Below are 23,286 nucleotides of genomic sequence, written 5' to 3' on the forward strand. Positions count from 1 at the left end.
GCCCAGCCCGGCGGCCGCTCTCCCTCCTTGCCTCCCTGCCTCCCGCCTGGATGCGGGCTCCGGCCGGCGGGCTGCCGCGCCTCGTCCTCCCGATGAGCGAGACGGGCCCCCGCGGCAGAGGCGACCGCCCCGTCCTCGCGCTCGGGGGGCAGTTCGCATGAGGCTCGGCTGCGCCTCTCCGCTCCCCGCCCAGGCAGGATTGGTGCCCCTTTGTCCTCCTCCGAGACGTGCCTTCCCGAGCCCCTAAAATGAAGAGGGCCATCGCTGAAGGTAGGCGGCTCCGGGGACCCGGCGGGGGGCTTCGACGGGGCGCCCGACAGGAGGCGGAGAAGTTCCCAGGTGGCAACTTTTTCTCCCGCGGAGAGTGGTGGTGGTGGTGGTGGTGGGGGGCAGAGAAGCCAAAGATGCTCAGCCGGAGAGTGGATCTCAGACGGCCGAGGGGGGGGGCAGGTGGTGGTGGAGGGAATTTGCCAACCGTGCCGTGGAAAGGAGGATGGGCGGGGAGGGCGCCAGGGATGAGGAGCGGATGATGGAGGCTGGGGGTCGGGGGGGGGGAGGCACCTGGCGGGACAGATCCCTCCGTTGCCGCTTGACTCCTGCCCTGGTGCGGAGTTTTGCCTGGGTGCGGGCGGAGGGGAGCCCCTTTGGAAGACGAAGCGGAGAGAGAGAGTGGCGTGGGTCTTTACAGGGTCCGGGGGTCCCTTTCCTTTCAGCCCCTTTGCGGGGTGTGTGTGTGTGGGGGGGAGGTGGCCCACTCCATTCTTTTGAGCTGCCCCAAGCCAGATAGAAAGCGTGTCTATGTGTGGGTGTGATGACCAGTTCAATGAAAAGGGCCGAACAGCCAAGATCTGAAAGAGGAGGGCAAGCGAGCGAGAAGGCTGCTCTTTGGGGGGTGCCCGTGGCCCCTTTCGTCCCGTTGGCGGCGCTTTCAGTTTGGAGACCTTCGCCGGGGTGCTGGAGAAGGGCCCGCTCGGGCTGCCGAAAGAGACGGGCCGAGGCGAGTCTCCCTCCCTTCCAGGTTGGGGCCACGTTGGCCCGTCAAAGCCCCATCCAGCTCCCCTGGGCTTCTCAAGAGCGCCCCCCAGAGGCAGTCAAGCATTGCAGCTCCAGCAGGTGTCTGCAGAGGCGCTCGTGTTAAGCTTGTGGTGGTGGTGGGGGGGGGGAGAAGGCGACCTCTGCTAGAGGCGCCCCCCCACCCCTTCCGCTCACATCTTGGACCTGGGCAGAGAAGATTGCAGTTGGGACTGGGATGTGCCTCTGTCTCTTGCCCTGTGCTGAGGGTCCAGGCTGGCCAATTACCGGGGGGGGGGGATCTGTCTTGTCTCCCCCTCCGTTTGTTTCCTAGTGTGGGCTCCTAATTTTCTCAGCGGTGCCCAGATCTGGCCGTTCCTAGGAGAGGGGAAGGGGCGCGCGTCCATCCCGATCCGGACCTTGGGGATCAAATAGGAATCTAAGGTTTTATTTCGGGGTGGGGTGGGGGGGGGAGAGAAGATGAATGTAATGATCGTTCAAAAGCGGGGTGGAGGTGGATGAGTTGGGGGAGCAGAGCTGTTCGGCGGGAGGGAGACTGCATCGTGTTTGAGGCGTGTCTGGAAAAGAGGGATCAGAGCACCCCGCACGTCTTTCATTGCCCCCCCCCCCAACGCCGGTGGCAAAGCGTCTGCAAGCCTTATTCAAAGTTTTCCCAGAGTTCGTCTGAACGGCTCTCCTGCGGGCTGATGTGAAATTCCAGTCGAGATCAGTTGATTCAAAGGGAAGGGCAGGAGAGACCCCCCGTCCTCAAGGGAGTTCGTATCCCCTGGACGTATTGCGCAGGTCGGGCTTCCTATGAACTGCGACAGCTGGCACTTATGCCCCTGGGAGGTTTTCGCCTTGGGTTTGCCGCTCTCTAGATGCACATTTTCCCCATCCGAATTCTCAGCACTCTGCCCGGGGGCTTGTTGTTGAGTTTTGAGAATTGGGATGGGGGAAATGTGCATCAAGAGGGCGGCAAATTCAAGGCAAAACCTCCCGTGCATTAATGGCCAGCGTTATAAGTGGGAGCTGTCCCATTCTACCACCCCCCTTCTACCCTGCAGCCTGAAAGGTACCCGGGCCGGAAAGGTTGTCGGGATGAAGGGGGGGAGACGCTCCGAGAGTCTCCCTCCCGGTCCCTTTGAAGCCTGGTCTGCGGAGGGAAGAAAGTGCCAGACAAGCGACGTGAGGGTCCAGAAAAGGGGGTTTGGGGATGAATGGGAAATGGGCGCGGGGGGGGGGCATTGGGGGCCTCGCCAGTCCCTCTGCCGGGCTTCATGGAAACCCGCGTTGGTAACAAGGCGCTAAACCGGATTAGGGTTTCCGCGCAATGACGCGGGCGGGGAACAGATGCGGTTGTGTTCGGCTGGGAATCGCTTTCGTTCCGGCGTGTAATGGAGGCCGGCGTGTAATCGGCGCCGAGGGCTGCCGGCTTGCCGGAGAGAGCTCCGCGCCGCGCCTGCCCACCTGAACGGGAAGCCAGGGCTGCTTGCAACCCGACGTGTCGCGGGGGGACCGGGAGTTGCGTCGATGAGCTCCCGGACTGTTTACGCGATAGCCCCCCCCCCCGCGCATGTAGCCTTGTTCCAAGGCCAGAGCTGGGAGGCCAGAGCTGGGGGGGGGGCTCTTGGAGACAGAGGGATGTAGGTAACCATCCCTTAGGAAATTCTCCTGCGTTGCTACTCTTTTCAAAAAGTCTTAAGCAGGAGCCCTTCTCAGCAGCTGTCAAAGAGTAGGGGTGGGGCTGCAATCCAGATTTGCCACCTCCGGCACCAAAATATTTCCAGACAACCCTGCAAATATTCCAGCCCACCTGGGGTTTTCTTTGCAGTAGTCCATCCCCCTCCCCAAGATACTTAAAAAGCATGTCCTGCATTACTTCTGCCGTGTGTGAATGCTGTTAATGCAGTGAGATCTCAGCAGAGAAATCAAATCGGCCTCCGTGCCAAGGCAGATTTTACGTTGTTGTTACATTAACAGCCCGACTGAAGGGAAATCTGATTTGAGTGTTTTGCGCGTGTGTGAAAACACCCTGGAAATGTGAGCAGGGAATGTATTCCTGTATAATAGATTCCAGAGCTCTTTCAGTCCCCGGGGCTCCCTGGTTTGTTCCCAGGGCTGGCAACTGCTTTCTTGGAGCCCCAGGCAAGCCATATAAAGGACAGTTGGAACAGAATGCAACCAATGGTGTGTTATAAAGGCCCCTCTTGGCCAACTTGTTATACTACTTCTGTAGGTGAGACGTAAATAGGAGATTCTGCAGGAACAGGCGCACACCCTAAACCACTTAATTTGTCTTCTTGAGAATCTCCGCTTTTATTTTTTTTAAAAATCAAGTTCCTAGTCTTCATGATTGCAAAGATATACTTGTGCGCAAACAATGCCTGGTGATGTCTCTTTCCTTCCCATCCACATGTCTAGCAGAAGCAGGAAAAAAAATATTCAAAGCAGTCAAGGAATAGATTATGCAAAATAAGGCAAATGTGTTTAGCTAGTATAATTCGTAGCCGCTACAGAATTTAGCTTTTCGCGGTGCAGAATTTGTACACAAAGCAATCCTGGAAAGAAATATTTCCCTCCCCCAAATGCATTTCCTCGCTGCTTGTGGTGTTCATGAGTGGCAGCTGCAACTGCATGCAGCCAGAAGTTCAGAAACACCCAATAGTTTTCTCATTTCCACCAAGAGAGCATAGTGCTGCTGATTAAATCACCTTCTCTTGTATTTTGCGGGCCGGGGTGTTAACAAAAATGCCGCAGGGGACAAAGAGACACATTTCCCTTCCAAAGCTGGGAGAAGTCCACATCCGCTCCCAAATGGACTGTGGCCTGTCCTGGATTCTTATGACTATTCCTACTGGGGTGGAGTGGCATTATTTGGGCTTGGGAAATAAACCCCATATTGTTTGGCCTAATCCTGCAGAATGAGCTAGGCCCAAGTACCTATCCGTCCTGGGAGGGAAATGACGGTTTGCAGGGGACAAGAAGGATCTGTGCATTGCTTAGACCAGGGGCAGGGCCTGAGAAAGCAAGAGGTCCCTTCACACCCTGCACCAAGAATGGGTGGAAACACTACCAATGGACATCACTTGCCCATCAGCCTAACAGTCATGGTTTCTTTGCAAAGCTTCCTGGGAACCTTTTGGTGGGAGTGTTGAGATTTCTCCCACAGACATCACTCATAACTATAGGTCTCATGGTTCTCTAAAGAGAGGTAATGAGCATTAAATCCCTTTGCATTTGTAGCATAGATAAGACCCAAGTGTGACTGCTTCCCTTGAAAGTTGTAAAACATTTTGCTTGAATAAGAACTTTAAATTTGCTTCCAAGGGCGAAAACGCATGGTCACTTGAGCCTCCTTTAATCCCTGTTTCAGCCAGGATTCAGCCAGTATCGAACGCACATTCGGCGAAACGCATGCATTCGATCCTGGCTGAATCCTGGTTGAAACAGGGATTAAAGGAGGCTAAAGCGACCATGCGTTTTCGCCCTATGTCTACTTTAGGCAGAAGGTGTGGGGGGGAGATTTTTACTTGGAATCCTGTCATGCCTTTATTCAAGAGTTCTACTACTGAGCACACAGCACGCCTGCTTGAAACCAAGCCCAAAGTTGCAGTGGCGGAATTGAAAATGTGGCCTAGGATTGGGCATTGAGCTCAAGGTTAAAGAGAAGGTTACTTACCATGAAAATGGATGGATAGATGGATAGATAAGAGAGATGGATGGACAGATGGATGGATGGCAGATGATGCCACACAGCCACAGAGAATGATTTCAGCATCATCCTGAACCGGCATGCTGCTCTTTTGGAAAGTATGGATCTTGTGGCAGATAAACCAGGAGGACCCAGGTTCAAATCCCCACTCACCCTTGAAGCACACTGGTCCAGTCACTGTCTCTCAATGTAGCCTACCACACAGAGTTGCTGTCAAATGGAAAAGAGAACTTTGTGTGTCATTTTGAGCTCCTTGGAAGAAGGACATGATAAAATGTGGTGGTATTGAATGGCTGTCTTAGTCATGTGATGACAACTGCTTTATGACCAGTCTGCTGAGGCAGGTCTTTTGATGGGAACCTGTTGAGGCAGCCATGGTTTCTCACATGCCAGGTATGACCCTCTACCAGGTGGAACGTTTGCTTGCCTCCTGGTACTTCAACTGCATTTCTTTTCATGTGGGGCTGGAATCATGGAATGCCTGAAAATTGTTGGAGCTAAATAAAGATTGGCAACTGGTGGTCCCTAGGCCCATCCAGCCTACTGGGTGGATGTCCCTCCTCCCAAAAAATGCCAGCCCCTCCACCCAGGTAAAAGAGCATTGTGGATCCAGGAAAACAGAGACTTAGGGATGAGGCTTGGTGGCTTAGCTCACTGTGCTCCTTTCCTTCATCAGAGAGGCTTTCTGGGAAAGCTTAATAGCTGACCAGAGAGGTAAAGGGAGACATTATATCCCTAGATATCCCGTATAGCAGTGTAATCTACAGTGTTTCTGCTCAACCATTTTTTTTGGGGGGGGGGTTCATATGAACATATGAAGCTGCCTTGTATAAATCAGATGATTGGTCTGTCAAGATCAGCATCGTCTACTCTACCTGGCAGCAACTTTACGAGTCCTCAAGAAGAGGTTTTCTGCATCACTTACTACCTGATCCTTTTAGCCAGAGATGCCAAGGATTAAACTTGGGACATTGTGCATGCAAAGCAGATGCTCCACCACGCCCCCTCCATCAAATCAAGCACGGGCCACCTATGATTTGCCTGGGTAGCCCTTTTAAGGCTGGGGTTATTGTATGATGAATGATTTTATTATTACGGCAATAGCCAGATAAATAGGTTATTGTATTTATTCAGCATTCAAAGTGCCATGTATGGTACCTGGGGAAATGAAATCTATATCCCAGGTCCTGTGTTCATTTTGTAGCCTTTGTAATTTCATTGTGGCTTGCAATTGTGATTTGCAAGTGATGTTTGTGACAAGAGACTCCATTCATCACTGTACATTTTTAATGAATCTTTTCAAACTTTTTTTGGGGAGGGAGTTGCATGTTCCCCATATAAGCTTTTGAATGAAATCCCAGGAGCAGTTGTAATGTTGGCCTACCTTATAGGATTGTGGTGTGGATTACTGAGAAAATGTAGACAATGTACTTTGAGTCCTTGAAATTCACCTTGGAAGTAGAGATGCATTTGAATATTCTTTCCTGTGAATGTTGATGTTGTGCATCTTTGATATCAGTTTTCAGATGTTTGCTGAACAGTCATCAAACGTTTCATATCTCTGTTTGACATTTCATACTATGAATTTCAATATTTTTTGATATTTCACAGTATTTGATAGCTGGCATGTTGAGAGTATTTGGCAGTTGACATGCAACTGTTTACTATTTTGACAGCATTGGATGGATAGCATGCAATGGCATTTAGCAGTGGAGAGAATCTGAAGCAATGGGATTTGGCTGGTGATAGTTTATGAGATTTTGTTCATACTGGAGGTTTACCCAGATATCCCAAAGGTATCAACATGACCAAAAGGATTCAAAAACAATAGTTTGAGTGACATATATTTCCTAGCTGTAAACAAAATATATATATATCTTGATGTGTGTTATTCCAGTACATAACAGAACAAATAAAATCCATCTTTCAGGGAACGTATCAGTGTATTTCCCTCCCTGCATCATTCTGTAATAGATTACTATAGTCCTTGATGCAGTTGTCCAAGCTCTCTTTTACAATCCATCACCAACGGCACAGTTGCCAACCGCAGGCAACACAATCTGTTGCTGTAAGTGAATTCGCATCAAAACCTGAATTCAGAGTTGGAATTTTTATGGTTTCCACCGTTAAAAGGTGACAGACGAATTTGAGGATGTGGACATTGTTGGAGTCATTCTGGAGGTCTGTGCTTTGGGCTGCTGCTGCACAGGTGGCTGTTTTGGATCATGGAGGTGCTTTTGTTCAGGGAAGTACAGAACATGGGGAACATGTTCAGGTGCTTTTTCCAGCTGGCTCTTTTCAGTCCCTTTCTTGCATTCTATGGCATGATGTGTGCATATAAGACATTGACACTTTCCCACCTGAATGGTAGAGGCCACAGTGCTGGGGCTTCTCAGGCTAACTAAAGAGGGAAGGGAGAGAGGTTATTTATTTATTTATTTCATTATATTTCTATCCTGTCCTCCCCAGCCAAAGGCCGGGCTCAGGGCGGCTGTAGTAATATGCTGTAGGCTTGCCTCTGCTGTGCCAGACATTCTAAAGAACTCCTTTTGGCATACTCAGTGGTTTGGATGTGCCCAGTTGGAGTGCCCCTTTAAGCAACAGTATCCTTTTAAGCATCCCAGTCTGCTTTTGGTCCAGGCTAGCCCAGTCTCATTAGATCTCAGAAGCTAAATGGGAACAGCCCTGCTTAGTACTTGGAAGGGAGACCACCAAGGAATTCTAGGGTTGTTACACAGAGACAGGCAATGGCATACCACCTTGCCTTGAAAACCCCACTAGGGGTTGCTGTAAGTTGGCTGCAACCTGACAGCATTTCCCACCATTGATCTGCTTTGGGAAGTCTGCTCAGGCTGAAAAGTGGTTAGCCACATGGAATCGTAGAGTTGGAAGGGGCCATACAGGCCATCTAGTCCAATCCCCTGCTCAATGCAGGACCAGCCTAGAGCATCCATGACAAGTGTTCCTCCAGCCACTGCTTGAAGACTGCCAGTGATGTAGTGGGACTGCTCCTTAAGAAACGAAAGCCCCAGTCCCTTTGGGAGAATGCTAAACTGGCCATGCCAGCATTTGCAGCCACTATAGATGGCACTATGCAGCCTTTGGACACACAGTGTGTGTCTAGGTTATTCTGGAGAGTGCTGCAGGGCCTAGTTGTGTGTGTGTGTGTGTGCAGCTGGAAGGTAGGAGGCCCTTGGAGGTCTGCTTGGGAAGACACTGTGGATAAAGCCAAAGCGTTGATGAATAGGTTGCAATAATCTTGCTGGAAGATCAGATGATAGCAGAATTACAAGTTGTGACAAAAGGAAAAGTGCTGTAAATGTTGTTAGTGATGTGAATGAGTGAGGGCAATTTCAAAGGGTTCAGTCTGTGCTGCCAAAAGGGCTGGTGTCTCAATTCTGCTCTGAGCCTCAGTGAGGTTTAGCTACACAGGCTCCCCTTTGTTTATTGTTCCGGTGACTCCACTGCCAATGAAGAACTGGAAAGGTTATACTGGAAGGTCCTATTAGATGAGTGTTGCTTGGGGATTCTTTATTGGGTGCTTGCTTTATTTTCTTCTAATGGATCCACACAGCTACTTACAATCTTCGTCAATGCTGGAAATAGGTTTCATTGAAGCTCTTTCTGACCCTCTTGTGCCCTGCAGGGCAAGACAATGTGTTTTAGTGCTTCTTACTGATGGATGTGTCTTCTCATCCTTCCAAGTTCAGTCATGCCCTCGGTTAATTAATGCCACTCATCCTTCCATTACTCTGGGTTCTATCGGCATCTCCCCCACAGTCCTATGGCAGTCCATTCAGGAGAATATTATAGGCACAAGCGTATGGATTAAAAACTCTGTTCAGAAACCTGCCTAACAAGGACTCAAGATACAGATTATGTAATGGATGATATAATATATCCAGTTGTGGAATGTGTGTGTTTGCTTAAACTCATGCTGAGGCATGCACTTTGTAGTATTTAAGATGCAGAACCACTGCATCATTGTTTCATCCCTAAATACATTATGTACTGTTGTTCTGAACTTGTGCTGCAGCATGAGTTTTGTAAGCCTCACTATCACACACATGCATACTTAACATGACTGTCAGAGTTTAAATTGGTTTGATGGAAGCATATTATTTTTAAAGGGGGGATTATACCATAATCCAGGGGACCTTTACCTATACCATAAAAGCCGCGCTGACTCCATAGAATAAACTTCAAGTAGTTTCTATGAAAATATTGCAGAGTTTGGTAAGGTTCATAATTTTGGGAACCATATTCAGGCTTGTGAGGACTTGAGTATTCAACCTGCATTTGTTGGGTATCGAACTTGTATTTGTTCATAGTCACGGCATCTTTGTGTGTCAGAGAGCTAAATGGAAGGAAAAAGTGTCTGGACTAGCTAGTTCAGTGGTTGCTCCTAATTTGTGAACTCCAGATCTGTGATCGCTGATGGCTACCATTAATGTCTATGGAGAAAAATGGAATTCTGCACTTTAAAAGGTAAAGGTCCCCTGTGCAAGCACCGGGTCATTCCTGACCCATAGGGTGATGTCACATCCCGACATTTACTAGGCAGACTTTGGTTACAAGGCGGTTTGCCAGTGCCTTCCCCAGTCATCTTCCCTTTACCCCCAGCAAGCTGGGTACTCATTTCACCGACCTCGGAAGGATGGAAGGCTGAGTCAACCTTGAGCTGGCTACCTGATACCAACTTCCATCGGGATTGAACTCAGGTCATGAGCAGAGCTTGGACTGCAGTACTGCAGCTTACCACTCTGTGCCACGGGGCTCCTATCAGTTTCCTAAAGTCAAGCCTGTCCCATTGCCCCAAACCACTGGATGGCTTGGCCTCTCTTAGGGAAAGAAGGACAACGTGTCTGTGTGCAGAGAGCCCACAGAGACTCTCTGCATCTCTCTGAGGTTCCTGCAATATCTCTTCTGTGTACATCTCAATGGCCACAAGGACAGGCATTTGGCCAATGAGAAAATACCTGGACATTTGTGACTCTTCTTTCCTGTTGCCTGTTCCTGACTTACCTCCAAGCTTGGGCATATTGCATGCTATAACTAGAGCCCTCCGAGCCAGCTCCATGGGCAGTCAATTAAAGCAGAGTATCTACCTGAAGGAGAGAACTTCAGCTTTGACCCTGCTCAGCGATGAGGCTGCAGCATTAGCAAACCTCCATCGCGTGAGGCTTCAAGGACATTGTTCTGCTGCACCGCAGAAGCAGCCAAAGAAAGGAGCTGACTTAATTAGGTGCGCTGTCTTCCTTCCCCCTGGACTGGCCATGTTTTCTGCTGCTATTGCTTTCATTAAGAGGTATCTGTGACAGCCAAACTCCTCCTTCTGAAGGGGTGGTGGTGTTTATCTAGGAGGCCGGCAGAAGCATTAACAGCCCATGCTTTTTGGGCAGTGGGGCAGGAGGAGGCAGACCTTAAAAGCTGCTTTTGTCAGGATGCAAAGACATCCTTCGTTCAAGACTCACCAAGAGGCCAGCTCTGGCTCTGTGATGGCTGAACGTAGAGGAACCACACTCTTCTCCAGGGCATATACTGGACAAAGAGCAGTGCTGTTTGCTCTTCACACAACATATCGTTAAATTGTGGAACTCCCTGCCCCAGGATGTGGTGATGGCTGCCAACTTGAAAGGCTTGAAGAGGGGAGTGGACATGTTCATGGAGGATTGGGCTATCCATGGCTACTAGTCAAAATGAATACTAGTCATGATGCACACCTATTCTCTCCAGCATTAGAGGAGCATGCCTATCATATTAGGTGCTGTGGAACACAGGCAGGATGCTGCTGCAGTTGTCTTTTTTGTGGGCTTCCTAGAGGCACCTGGTTGGCCACTGTGTGAACAGACTGCTGGACTTGATGGACCTTGGTCTGATCCAGCAGGGCTTTTCTTATCTTCTTATGAAGCTACACATAAAGAGCTTATGAAAATCATTAGCACAATTTGAGGGGATGACCACTAGATCAGAAGGGTTTTAAACAAGGATTGTACAGATTCATAGAGAGGGAGAGGTCTATCACGAGGAACTTAATCATTCTGTGACAGCCAGTGTAGTACAGTGGTTAGAGTGTTGAACTAGGGTCAGGGAGACCCAGGTCAAGGGCAATGCCTTTCTGTCAGCCTAACCTACCTCACAAGGTTGATGTGAGGATAAAACAGAGGAGGATCCTTGGTTCTCCTTGGGAAAACAGTGAGATTAAAATGTAATGGATAGCTGATTAAACTTCTGTATGCAGCACCATTATGCCTGTGGATCTGAGAGAAGAACAAAGGAAGCCACCACTTTTGTACTAGTGTGGTGTAGTGGTTAGATTGTTAGATTAGGATCTGGAAGAACCAGGTTCGAATCCCCACTCTGCCTTGGAAGCTCACTGGGTCACCTTGGGCCAGTCACGTGCTCTCAGCCCCAACCCACCTCACAGGACTGACGTGAACATCAAATGGTGAAGAGAACAGTGTAAGCTGCTTTTGGTGCCCACTGGGGAGAAAAGGCAGGGTATAAATGAAATAAATACCTTGGTTGTGGGCTCCCAGAGCATACCCTCACCAGCTGCTGTTGGGAACAGAATGCTGGGTTAGACTGGAACTTGTTCTGAGCTGCTAAGACAATTTTTATGCTCCCGAATGGGAACTCATTCCCCATTTGGTGGGACAGTCAAGGAGGGGCTGTGGCTCAGTGGTAGAGCATCTGCTTGGCATGCAGAAGGTCCCAGGTTCAATCCCTAGCATCTCAAGTTAAAGGGGCTAGGCAAGTAGGTGATGTGAAAGACCTCAGCCTGAGACCCTGGAGAGCTGCTGCTGGTCTGAGTAGACAATACTGACTTTGATGGACCAAGGGTCTGATCCAGTATAAGGCAGCTTGATGTGTTTATGTGTTGTGACAATATTTTAGAGGAACAAGACATGTGGCGCCTTTGTAAATACATGTTGATTCCCAAATTTGCACGTCAGGATTAAGAAAGAATGTGCAGGGTGGCAGCTTCAAGAGTGCAGACTAGTTTTTCCAAAGCAGGGCCAGTCTTTCAAGAACTGCAGCAGAAGATCATGGGAAGCATTAGCCCGCTCAGAGCGAGGGCAACGCAATGCATGCCTTCAATGTCAACTGGTATTGTTTGTTCACAGTCCCATAATTATAACACCAAATTTGATTGGCTGCATAGTATAATGATGGCATCCCATTTACCATTTGACCCCTGATTCTTTGGAAACAGTCAAGGAAGAAGAAAATGAAGCAGGGGCAGCTGGGGGAAAGCCTGCAAACAGACACCCATTTTTTTTCTGGGAACACTCCACACACACACACTGGTGACCCACAAATTATGTCAGTGGCATCCCACTTCTTCAAGAGGAAGACATGCGCATGTGGGGATTTAGCATTGGCAGGAGGGTTCTGTAGTAGAAGCAGCTTGCAGGTTACAGGCACTGGCTTAGGCTCTGCAGGACCTTGGAGAGCTCCCCAGGAGCACTCCCAAAGGAGGCAGATGGTGTTCTCATGACATAGAGAGCGGACACAGCCGGCCACTTGCTATTTGCCAAGCGTGCTATCAAGTGCGTGGCGAGCAGGTCATCTGCAGTCTCCTTCCCAATGGCAAGGAGACACTCGCCACTCTTCTGCAGCTTCCCTAGACTTCTGATCAGGCACAGAAGCATGGGAAGAGTCTCTTCACCACCTGGTGGGATTTTGCAGACAACCAACTTAATCAAGTAGCTGTGTTGACAGCCTGCTAATTTGTCACTGGGTAAATGCTGGGGGTAAAGTGCAGACAACTGGGGAAGGCAATGGCAAGCCACCCCATAAACATAGTCTGCTTAGTGAATGTTGTGATGTGACTGACCCTAAATAGCTATCAACATATATGTTTTAAGGTCTGGGGGGTTCTGATTTTGTGATGGTATTTTATATGTGGCAAGCTACAAGCTCAGGAATAAATAGCAAAATGTCATATTTCCCTCCCACCATAGAAAGCTCAGCTGAGTCCTCATCACCCCAAACAATTTCTGATGACTCCCAGAGTCCCACCATGCCTCACCTGAAGATGCAGAGATATTAAAGTGGCAGAATTCTAGATGGAACTGTGTTGGGTGGCCTTGGGTTATTTCCTTTGCCTTCTACAAACAGGCGTTCCCAGAAGTCCTTGTATGGTGGGTGTACCAAGATGAGCTCCATGCCAAAAAGGTCTTGCTAGCTTTTGAGAGTGGAAGTTTGCCTCAGAGTGGTCTTCAGGGAACTCCCTCTCAGACTTGACATTCAAAAGCCTTGGGACCATGGGAAGATAGCTCTAGCTGGGAGGATCACAGAAATCCCTGTCAGAGAGGTCAGAGGGTTGGTTTACACCACACACCAGACAGTATTTTTCTCCTGTTTGTTGCTCTGTAAATCCATTCAGAGGAAGAACAATGTTTTCTTTTTCTCGAGGGAGCCATATGGCGGCTGAGATTCTCTACTGGAGCTATTCACTTTTGCTGAGAGTTCATTTTGCCACTAAAAAGCAAGTATAAAGCAATGGGTTAGTCTAAGGCGAGATCTGGTTCCCTATCAAAATGACAGATTTCTGCAAGCCAGATTTGGGGGGGGGGGTGGAAACATTTTAAATTGGTGAGTTTGCAGTCACCGTTTGAAGGCTTGTGGGCACAGTGACGGTGTTCTTGGCAGCCCAGAGCTTCCCTTGACACAATGCCCTGAGCATTTATGTCACAGCAGATTTTTGTGATAGTTAAAAATGCGTGCGCTTGTTTGACAACACTCCATATTGGACTTAATGCATGTGCTTTTGCTAGGGTTGTGAGTGTCAGAGGACCACATAAAATACACTGCACACTTAAAGCAGTGGGGGAGGGTGTTATGATGGAGTGGTGTAAGCACATGTGCCCTGATCCAGTAAGAACATAAGAAAAGCCCTGCTGTATCAGACCAAGGCCCATCAAGTCCAGCAGTCTGTTCAAACAGTAGCCAACCAGGTTCATCTAGGAAACCCACAAAAAAGATGACTGCAGAAGCATCCTGCCTGTGTTCCTCAGCACCTAACATAATAGGCATGCTCCTCTGATGCTAGAGAGAATAGGTATGCATCATGACTAGTATCCATGGTGACTAGTAGCCATGGTTAGCCCTTTCCTCCATGAACATGTCCACTCCCCTCTTCAAGCCTTCCAAGTTGGTAGCCACCACCACATCCTGGGTCAGGGAGTTCCACAATTTAACTATGCATTGTGTGGATAAATGCTTCCTTTTATCTGTTTTGAAGATCTGTTTTCAAGGGTACATGCATGCAAACATGTATCCTAATCTGCACAATCAATTTGGATGCAGATGTACTGTGTTACTAGGACCCAGTGAGGTGGCTGGCTGGTCTGTTGAAGCAGATGAGGATGCACATCTTTGTTGGGAGTGATTCAGTGTTGTGGGCCACTGGTGGCATAGCACTAGATTAAGATCAGGTCCATGGTGTTTTTAATGCAGGCGTATAAGCACTCTTTAGCTAGGCCAAAAACACAACAGCCAACTCTTTTTCATGGATACCTCTATTGATTGTGGAGTCTAGACCTTGGTCTTTGTCCTATGCAGATATGCTCCCTTACCTTTGGCCCATATACAAAAACAAGTGCAGAAGGCCTAGATCTTGGCCCTGCTCTGCAATCTCTCCATATTGATCCCTTGGAACCCTACATTTGCCTCTCTGGATGAGTCCAGCGTACTATTTTCAGTGCTAGTAATTCAAATGCTCACAACAAGGGCACAGAGGCTACAATCTTCCCCTCTGCTTGCCTCCAGTTTGTGGCAATAAGAGGTTGCTGTCTCTGAATCTGGGGTTTCCATTTAGCTGTTGATAGTCCAGTTATTTTCCCCCATGAGTTTACCCAATCTTTGTTAAAAGACATTGCAGCTGCTGGCCATCACCACCTCTTCTGGCTGTGACTTCCATGGGATAATTAAATATAGCATGAAGAAATGCTTCTTTTTCAATCCCTGTATATTCTGACTAGCCTCCCTAGCCTAGCCTATTCTAGCCTCCTTAGAACATTGGTCCGATCTGGCCAGCCAGTTCTTATATTCAAACGCACATTTTAATATATAGATAGCTGATCAAAGCCTTCTGATTCTCAAGTCTAGGCATAACCATTCATTACCCTTCGTAACATCTTGTGGTTTTTGTCCTGATGACTCGGTTGTAGTTCATTCATTAGGAACTGGTGTGGAAACCGAAGGCCATGGATTGGTTAGTGAATTCTGGCATCCTAGCACTTTGTTTCAGAACAACATGGCTTTGCTTTCCTGCAAGCACGGCTTGTGAGTGCCACTCCTGAGTGACACAGTGTTCCCCGTGCCAAGGCAAAAACACTCTTACCTTCGTCTTTACACTAGAGGGCTGTCTGTCCCTTTTCCTTCAGAGGAAACACATTAGTCCATCTGCTCAGAGCGTTCCTGTCGTTCAGAGTCTGCAAACTATTCAACAGCGGCCCCTGTTCTTGTCAGGTGGGAGTCGCTTTGCAAGCTTTTATTTACCGCTCGCCGAGTCTATTTGCACTGCATACAAACATCTGCTTTTTTTCCTGGTGCTGTTTATCATGTTGAGGCCATTTGTATTGAATGCTGCAGAGACCCTTTTACTTGTGTTTATTGAAAAAACAATTCTCTCTTGATTCTTTCAAGTCAAGGAAGGCCCCAAGCTTGGAAACATTCCAGACCAGAGGTGGGGAGGGGGGAAAAGGATTAGAAAAAGATTCAATAGGCAGCATATTGAGCTTGGATTGGGTTCAGCGTTCTGTTTGCCTGTGAATGTTTTTGGGGATTTTGGAATTGTATATGCACTCCAGCCTCAGGAACAGAAAGAAGTAGAGATGTGCATCATCAGCTAGCCCTGTCAACTCCAGGTTGGGAAATTTCTGAAAATTTGGGGGGTGGAGCTTGGGGAGGGTATAGTTTGGGGGATGAGAAGCACCTCAAGAGGGTATAATGCCATAGAACCTATCCTCCAAAGCAGCCATTTTCTCCAGGGGAACTGCTCTCTGTAGCAATTCTACAGGTCAGTTGTAATTCTGGGAGATTTCCAGGGCCCCCCTTGAGGTTGGTAACCCTAGCATCAGATCCTGTGATTGGCAGGCAGTACTGAGCCTGTAGATTTGCTGCCTATAACTATTGGAAGGGTGGCCTTCTGCCCCAGCCTGGTCGATAAAGCTGGACCTTCGGCCTGCTGCTAGGGTTGCCAGGTCCCTCTTTGCCACTAGCGGGAGGGAGGTTGGGGTGGAGCCTGAGGAAGGCAGGGTTTGGGGAGGGGAGGGACTGAAGTGCCATAGAGTCCAATGGACAAAGCGGCCATTTTCTCCAGGTGAACTGATCTCTATTGGCTGGAGATCAGTTGTAACAGCAGATCTCCAGCTACTACCTGGAGGTTGGCAACCCTACCTGCTGCACTTCAGGCTCCAGCAATTTGGAGTCTGGACTGCTCTGAAGAATACTCACCAGGTCTGCATTTAGGCCCAGTCACCCACCAGCCTGGCCTTAACACCAGGCTATGAGATGTATGAGAAGAAGAGCCCCATGGCGCAGAGTGGTAAGCTGCAGTACTGCAGTCCAAGCTCTGCTCAGTACCTGAGTTCGATCCCGACGGAAGTCGGTTTCAGGTAGCCGGCTCAAGGTTGACTCAGCCTTCCATCCTTCCGAGGTCGGTGAAATGAGTACCCAGCTTGCTGGGGGTAAAGGGAAGATGACTGGGGAAGGCACTGGCAAACCACCCCATAAACAAAAGTCTGCCTAGTAAACGTCGGGATGTGATGTCACCACATGGGTCAGGAATGACCCGGTGCTTGCACAGGGGACCTTTAACCTTTATATGAGATGTACAGTTCCTAGTAAGAATGTCAGCTGCACATTCTGACCATTTCTGGTTGGTTTGGCTGGAGCTGGGAAGTGGAATAGGGAGAAGGTCCTGCTTTGTTGACCAGTCAGGGCAGAAGGCCAGACTCTTCAGTGTTTAAACCTGGCCTGCCGAGTCCCAAGTCTAGTCACTGGCAGCAGCTAATGCTCCACACTGGGCTGCTATTCTGTGCTCTCTTGGGTCTGAACACACATCATTCTTCTTCCTTTGCTGTTATCTTTCATCATTCTGAAACTTTGGGAAAAATGTTCAGATATGTATACAAGAAATAATACACACACACACACACACACACAAAGATACAACCCACAGTTATGTCAATACATTCCCAAAGGGGTCCATAATTGGTGCATCATTTCCCAACTTTTAAAACTCTGTACATTCTTTAATGGCACCAAATAAAGTAGCCTAATCATTCTTGACAGGAAGAAAATTGATTCATTTGAAATGTGGTGGTGGAGGAGAGTTTTATGGATGCCATGGACTGCCAAAAAGTCTAATAAATGGGTTCTAGATCAAATAAAGCCTGAACTCTCCTTAGAAGCTAAAATGTCTAAACTGAGGCTGTCATACTTTGGTCACATCATGAGAAGACAAGAGTTACTGGAAAAGACTGTAAGGCTACAAAAAGTTGAAAGCAGCAGAAAAAAAGGAATACCTAACATGAGATGGATGGACTCAATAAAGGAAGCCCGGCCTTCAGCTTGCCAGATCTGAACAAAACTGTTAATGATAGGATGTTTGGGGGGGCATTCTTATGCTGCCTCTCCAGTATCCTGCTCAAGGCAGGGAAAAGCAAACTGGGTCTCATAGCAACTTTAGTCTTGCTTGTTTTTATCCCCTGGGAAGTGCTCCCATGCAAGCCCCTCCATGCTTTTGTGCAGCTCCTGCTTCATTTCAGCAGGGCTTCTGTGAGAGGGCTTCCCAGTGGATTGTGAAGGATGGGTCCAATCTCTTTGTGCCACCCATTTTCGCATGCCTTCAAAAAAAAAACCTCACCTTGCCTCAGGGTAGGGCTGCCTCGATGTAGTGGACAGATCCATGTTGGCGGCAAACACAGGAGCCAGCGTGGTGTAGCGGTTAAGAGTGGTGGTTTGGAGTGGTGGACTCTGATCTGGAGAACTGGGTTTGATTCCACACTCCTCCACATGAGCGGCAGAGGCTAATCTGGTGAACTGGATTTGTTTCCCCACTCCTGCACATGAAGCCAGCTGGGTGACCTTGGTCTAGTCCCACTCTCTCAGCCCCACCTACCTCACAGGGTGTCTGTTGAGGGGAAGGGAAGGTGATTGTATGCCAGTTTGATTCTTCCTTAAGTGGTAGAGAAAGTTGGCATATAAAAACAAACCCTTCTTCTCTGCGCCTTGGGCTTGGGTGTCATTTGGGCTGATCCGAAGCAGTGCCTTCCCTTCTCTTGCACTCTCTCCATCTGCCACTAATCTCTCTGACAACAGTGGGCAAATAAATAATTGTAATTACAGTGCCTGGCCACACAAAGAATGATGGATTGTGGGAAACCACTGAGAGGAACTGCTTGCAAATGAGGAAACAAATATGGAGAGGGCCTATTAGAGGCTGGCTTCATCCATCACTGCTGACAGGGCCCAGCTGATGCACGGAGATGAAGGGGCCTCTTGCCCTGATTCCACCACTTAGCTGTCAGGCCTTGGTGTGCTCGGGCAGGAGATGGTGTCAGACAGGCTGGGTCGGAATCCAATCAGCCTAGGGAAGGCAGGTGGGAGTCAATTAACAGGGAATGGTTGCAAACTTGGATGCAAGGCCAGGTGGAGTACGGATGATGTGGCGAAGGTGTGTAAGAGGACTGTAAGGAGGGGGTGAGGCGCGGAAGAAGAAGAAGTTGGTTTTTATACCCCGATTTCCTCTACCAAAAGGAGCCTCAAACCAGCTTACAATTGCCTTTCCTTCCTCTCCCCAGAGCAGACACCTTGTGAGGTAGGTGGGGCTGAGAGACCTCTAAGCGAGCTGTGACTAGCTCAAGGTCACCCAGCTGGCTTCATGTGTAGGAGTGGGGAAACCATCCCAGGTCACCAGATTAGAGTCTGCTGCTCATGTGGAAGAGTGGGGGATCAAACCCGGTTCTCCAGATTAGAGTCCACCGCTTTGAACTACTACACCATGCTGGCTCTCAACCACTACACCATGCTGGAGTGAGTTCCAGGCAGGGCTTGCCCAACCCAGCTTGCAGTAGAGGCAGCTGACTAGGTGGGCAGAATCTCAGGGGTTCCTGGCTTATTGGAGAGTAATTTCTTCTCTCATTGCCCCAAACTTGGGGGGCAATGCGATCTGAATTTTGGTGGCAATTGTGATCTCCCCCTTCATTTGCCCAGCCTATTGTCCCCGATCCCCTCCATACATACAAATGAACAGGGTGAAAGGCCCCTTTGGTCTGAGGTTTGGAAAAACCTTATAACGCAAATGAGATCAGCAAAATAGCACCAGGTCCTAGCTGGAGACATTGATTAGTACTCCATTGCTGGGTTTGGCTTGTGGGAAGTGTCTCTGAACAGAGATGGTGCATAGTCTGCTGACTAAATAAATAAAACTGCTGATATCATCCTGCCCTTGTACAAATCTATGGTGAGACCACACTTGGAATACTGTGTACAGTTCTGGTCACCACACCTAAAAAAGGATATCACAGAGCTTGAGAAGGTGCAGAAAAGAGCAACCAAAATGATTAGGGGACTAGAGCAACTGCCCTATGGGTAGCGTAGCGGTTAAGACGTTTAGGGCTGTTTAGCTTGGAAAGAAGGCGGCTAAGGGGAGACATGATTTTGTAGAGGTCTACAAAATTATGCATGGTTCGGAGTGGGCAGGGAGAAGTTTTTCTCCCTCTCCCATAATACTAGAACGCGAGGTCATCTGTTGAAGCTGGAGGGTGACAGATTCAAAACAGATAAAAGGAAGTATTTTTTCACACAACGTATAGTTAAATTGTGGAACTCCCTGCCCCAGGATGTGGTGATGTCTGCCAACTTGGAAGGCTTTAAGAGGGGAGTGGACATATTCATGGAGGAAAGGGGTATTCATGGCTGTTAGTTAAAATGGATACTAGTCATGCTGCATACCTATTCTCTCTAGTATCAGAGGAGCTTGCCTATTATCTTAGGTGCTGTGGAACACAGGCAGAATGGTGCTGCTGCATTTGTCTCGTTTGTGGGCTTCCTAGAGGCCCTTGGTTGGCCATGGCCACTGTGTGAACAGACTGCTGGACTTGATGGGACTTGGTCTGATCCAGCAGATGTTCTTATGACTAGGAAGTGTTCCCCAGCAGCAGATTTCCATAGGAAAAGATCTCCCATTTCATGCAGCAGCTTCATAAACAGATCCATACAGTGAGAAAGGCTGCAGTCTGCTCTCAGAATGGGCTCTTGCCTGTTTAGCTGAACTGCTGCAGCTCCTGGTGACATTTGCATGATGGGAAGAATCCATGTATGTTGCCTTCTCATCAATGACACATTCCTAGAGTGGCAAAAAGGAGCCAGTCTAGGATGGTTAGACTTGGGAAGAGCAGGGAAAAGTGATGGAGTGCAAGGGGATTCTTCAGAGTTGCCTTCCCTCGTCTCACCTAGAACAGGCCCCTTAGAAAACCCACAACATTCTCTGGCCAGCTTGTGCAGCCATACAAACATAAGACAGGAGAAATGCTCCTTTTTGCTGGGCTAGCACATAGCTTAAAACTGTAGTGGCCAGCTTCTATATCCCCTGGGGTCACTCTAGGGAAGAATCTAGATGCTGGGAAGTGTGATTGATTGCTCTTGATTCTTATCGGTGATACAATTTTGACTGTTACCTGCGATTTATCTGTTATTGGAACGCTGACCTGCAACTGAATTGGATTGTTTAAGAAGAAAATTGTGTGTGTTAAGGAAGATCTGAATTCCTGAACTTAGTTTTTGTTTTGTTAGTTGTACAATTTGTATACATGGAGCTAGATCAGCTGTATTTTTGCTGTTATTTACTTGGTGTTATTGAATACATTTTGTGTAAATAAGATTAATTTTTGTTACATAGCCAGAGTGCTGTATTTGCCATTGGGAAGTTAGGAATGGCTTCTGAGGGATGTCAGATGTAACACCATCCATGGGCCCCAGTATCCTGAAGGACCTGAGCTTCTTTCTCCTTCAAAACCCAACCCAGCGCCCACTTTGCTCTTTCTCCCCCCCCAATTATTTGCTCTTTCTCCCCCCCCCCCCCAGTTCTTCATCCAGTTTCCACCATAATTGCCTGGATTCTGGAACAAGCACAAGGAGCACATCTGTGCTGGAGTCCAGCATGAAAAGATAATCCCTTCCTCCAGGGTCCCCTTGAGTAGAAGTGTAATGTTTTGATGGAGAAGGCCTGTACCCACCACCTTTTCTCACCTTGCTCAGGCTGTCATGAAGGCAGAAGACAGCATAAGTCCCTCTCCTGACACCTAACCTTCCAGACTGTCTGGAGCTTTCTGAGAGGGCTTCTTGTTCTTCTCCATTATATCAGGTCATCAAGGAGGTGGTGGTGCATCATGGGCAATGCATTGGCTTCCTCCCACCTACAAAATGAAGTGGTGGTGCCCTTTGCTTCTGGGAGGACCCTGAAGCTTCTTGTTTGCCCGGGCTGTAATGACCACCAGTGCCAGGGACCATGGGTCTGCCTGACCCAGAGGAAGAAGATTTGATTTTTATATGCTGACTTTCTCTGCTACCTTCTCTTCCCCCCTCATAGCAGATACCCTGTGAGGTAGGTGGGGCTGAGATAGCTCTAAGAGAGCTGTGACTAGCCCAAGGTCACCCAGCTAGTTTCATGTGTAGGAGTGGGGAAACAAATCCAGTTCACCAGATTAGCGTCTGCCGCTCATGTGGAGGAGTGGGGAATCATACCTGGTTCTCCAGATCAGAGTCCGCCTCTCCAAACTACTGCTCTTAACCACTACACCATGCTGGCTCGGCAGAGCATCTGGTGGTGGTGGCTCCTTGGCAGAGCATCTGTTTTGCATGCGGGAGGTCCCAGGTTCAATCCCCAACATCTCCAGTTAAAAGAAACACGTAGTAGGTGATGGGAAAGACTTCAACCGGAGACCCTGGAAAGCTGCTACCAATCACAATAGAAAATATTGACCTTGGTAAACCAATGATATGACTCAGTACAAGGAAGCTTCATGTGTATATGTGTGTTTGTGCCAGTTAGGGGTATTTTGCCACACATATAACCTGTACGTTTTGCCATATTTCATAGGTTATGAAACATTGCATTATGGTTCTATTTGTCTAATAGACAGATATACCACTTAGCAGTTACATCTTCATGGTCATGGAGTGAATGCCTGTGTCTGGGCACTGCTGCATTTTCATACCTCTGGGGATTTAAAAAAAAAGAGTGAAAGAGTGAGCAAAATTTTGAGCATGATTAAAATGTGATGTGGCCAACTTGGAGGATGGATAAAGACCACCCGTTGGCCCTTGTTGCCTGAAAACATTGCAAGCTTTTGAACAGGTACTTGCAGAGGTACGATAAAAAAACAAAATCAACTCAAGAGGTGTTATTATTTGCCCAACCTGACGGCTGCCAGGCTGACTCCGCCGCTGTTCCGAACAAAAGCCTGGCCCCTCCACCTACTTTCCTCCTTTCAGTTGAGAAAATGAGCTCCAATTGTGTCTCCCCCCACACATTCCCATTTACGCCCCCTGATTGTCGGCCCCGGTGCCCAGCAGCCTCTGTGCTCTGGCCCATCCACTCCCCACCAATTACTTGAAAGCTCTGTGGAGGATGCAGTCGGCTGCTGCTTAATAATTCATCGCTGCCTGATTTCATGTCCTTGTAAAATCTCCATTAGCCCTGTTACTGTGGTTAGACCCGGAACAGCCTGTCCTGTTAGCTGGAAAAGCTTCTCTCTCTTTTTCTCTCCCCGCACCCCTCTGCAAAGGCATCACAATTCATGACTTGCCGCTGCATTTTATGCAATAACGCTGCCACAGGCCAAGCCTGGTCTTGCAGAAGAAATGATGATAAAGAAGCAGCTCGCAGATAAGGCTGCCAATCAGCTCTTACTTGCCCATTCAGTATTTTGGTTTCAAGTTTGATATTGTGTTCAATGGACTAGGCATTTGGGGCTTGGCTGGGTGAGAGATTTAATCATTTTGCATTGACTGCACATGTTGTTCCCTATGTTCAGCCTCACAACCTGCCGAAATCTGCCTCTCTGGCTCCACCCACAGGCCAGGTATCTTAAGTCACAGGTTGGCTACCCTGCTCCATCCCTGGTCTGCTTGTTCCACCTGAGTTGTTTGACTCCATGGAACATGTGCAGAGAGGCCATTGCTCAAGGGAAGGGATCTTTCATTCAAAGCAGGAAAAAAAATCCTCATGCTGGTGTGGGTAATGGTTAGAGTACTGGATTAGGACATGTGATAACCAGTTTTAAATCCCCGCTCTGCCATGGAAACTTGCTGGGTAAACCTGGGCATGTCACAAGCCTAACCTACCCTTATAAGGTTGCTGTTGTGAGGATTGGGGGAGGGGGAGAGAATGATGTGAAATGCTACTCTGGGTCCTAATCAGGGAGAAAAGCAGGATATTTTTTTCAATCTGAAAAAAATATCCTCATGCATCTGAAGAAGTGAGCTCTGACTCATGAAAGCTTAGGTTGACATGAGTGTTGTTAGTCCTTAAGGTGCTACTT

At 48.4% G+C, this 23,286-nt stretch overlaps 1 protein-coding gene across 1 annotated transcript in view; it reads left to right on the top strand.

The window, feature by feature from the left end:
- The first annotated feature begins 201 nt into the window (after nt 1-201).
- Nucleotides 202-23,286, top strand: part of RTN4R (reticulon 4 receptor) — a 121,191-nt gene continuing 98,106 nt past the window's right edge. The window contains exon 1 of the mRNA XM_056859362.1: nt 202-270. Within this exon, the coding sequence (XP_056715340.1) occupies nt 249-270 (22 nt within the window). The 5' untranslated portion in view covers nt 202-248. The remainder of the gene's footprint in view (nt 271-23,286) is intronic.

Source organism: Euleptes europaea, chromosome 13 (assembly GCF_029931775.1).
Source record: "Euleptes europaea isolate rEulEur1 chromosome 13, rEulEur1.hap1, whole genome shotgun sequence".
In the NCBI taxonomy this organism is placed as follows: Eukaryota; Metazoa; Chordata; class Lepidosauria; order Squamata; family Sphaerodactylidae; genus Euleptes; species Euleptes europaea.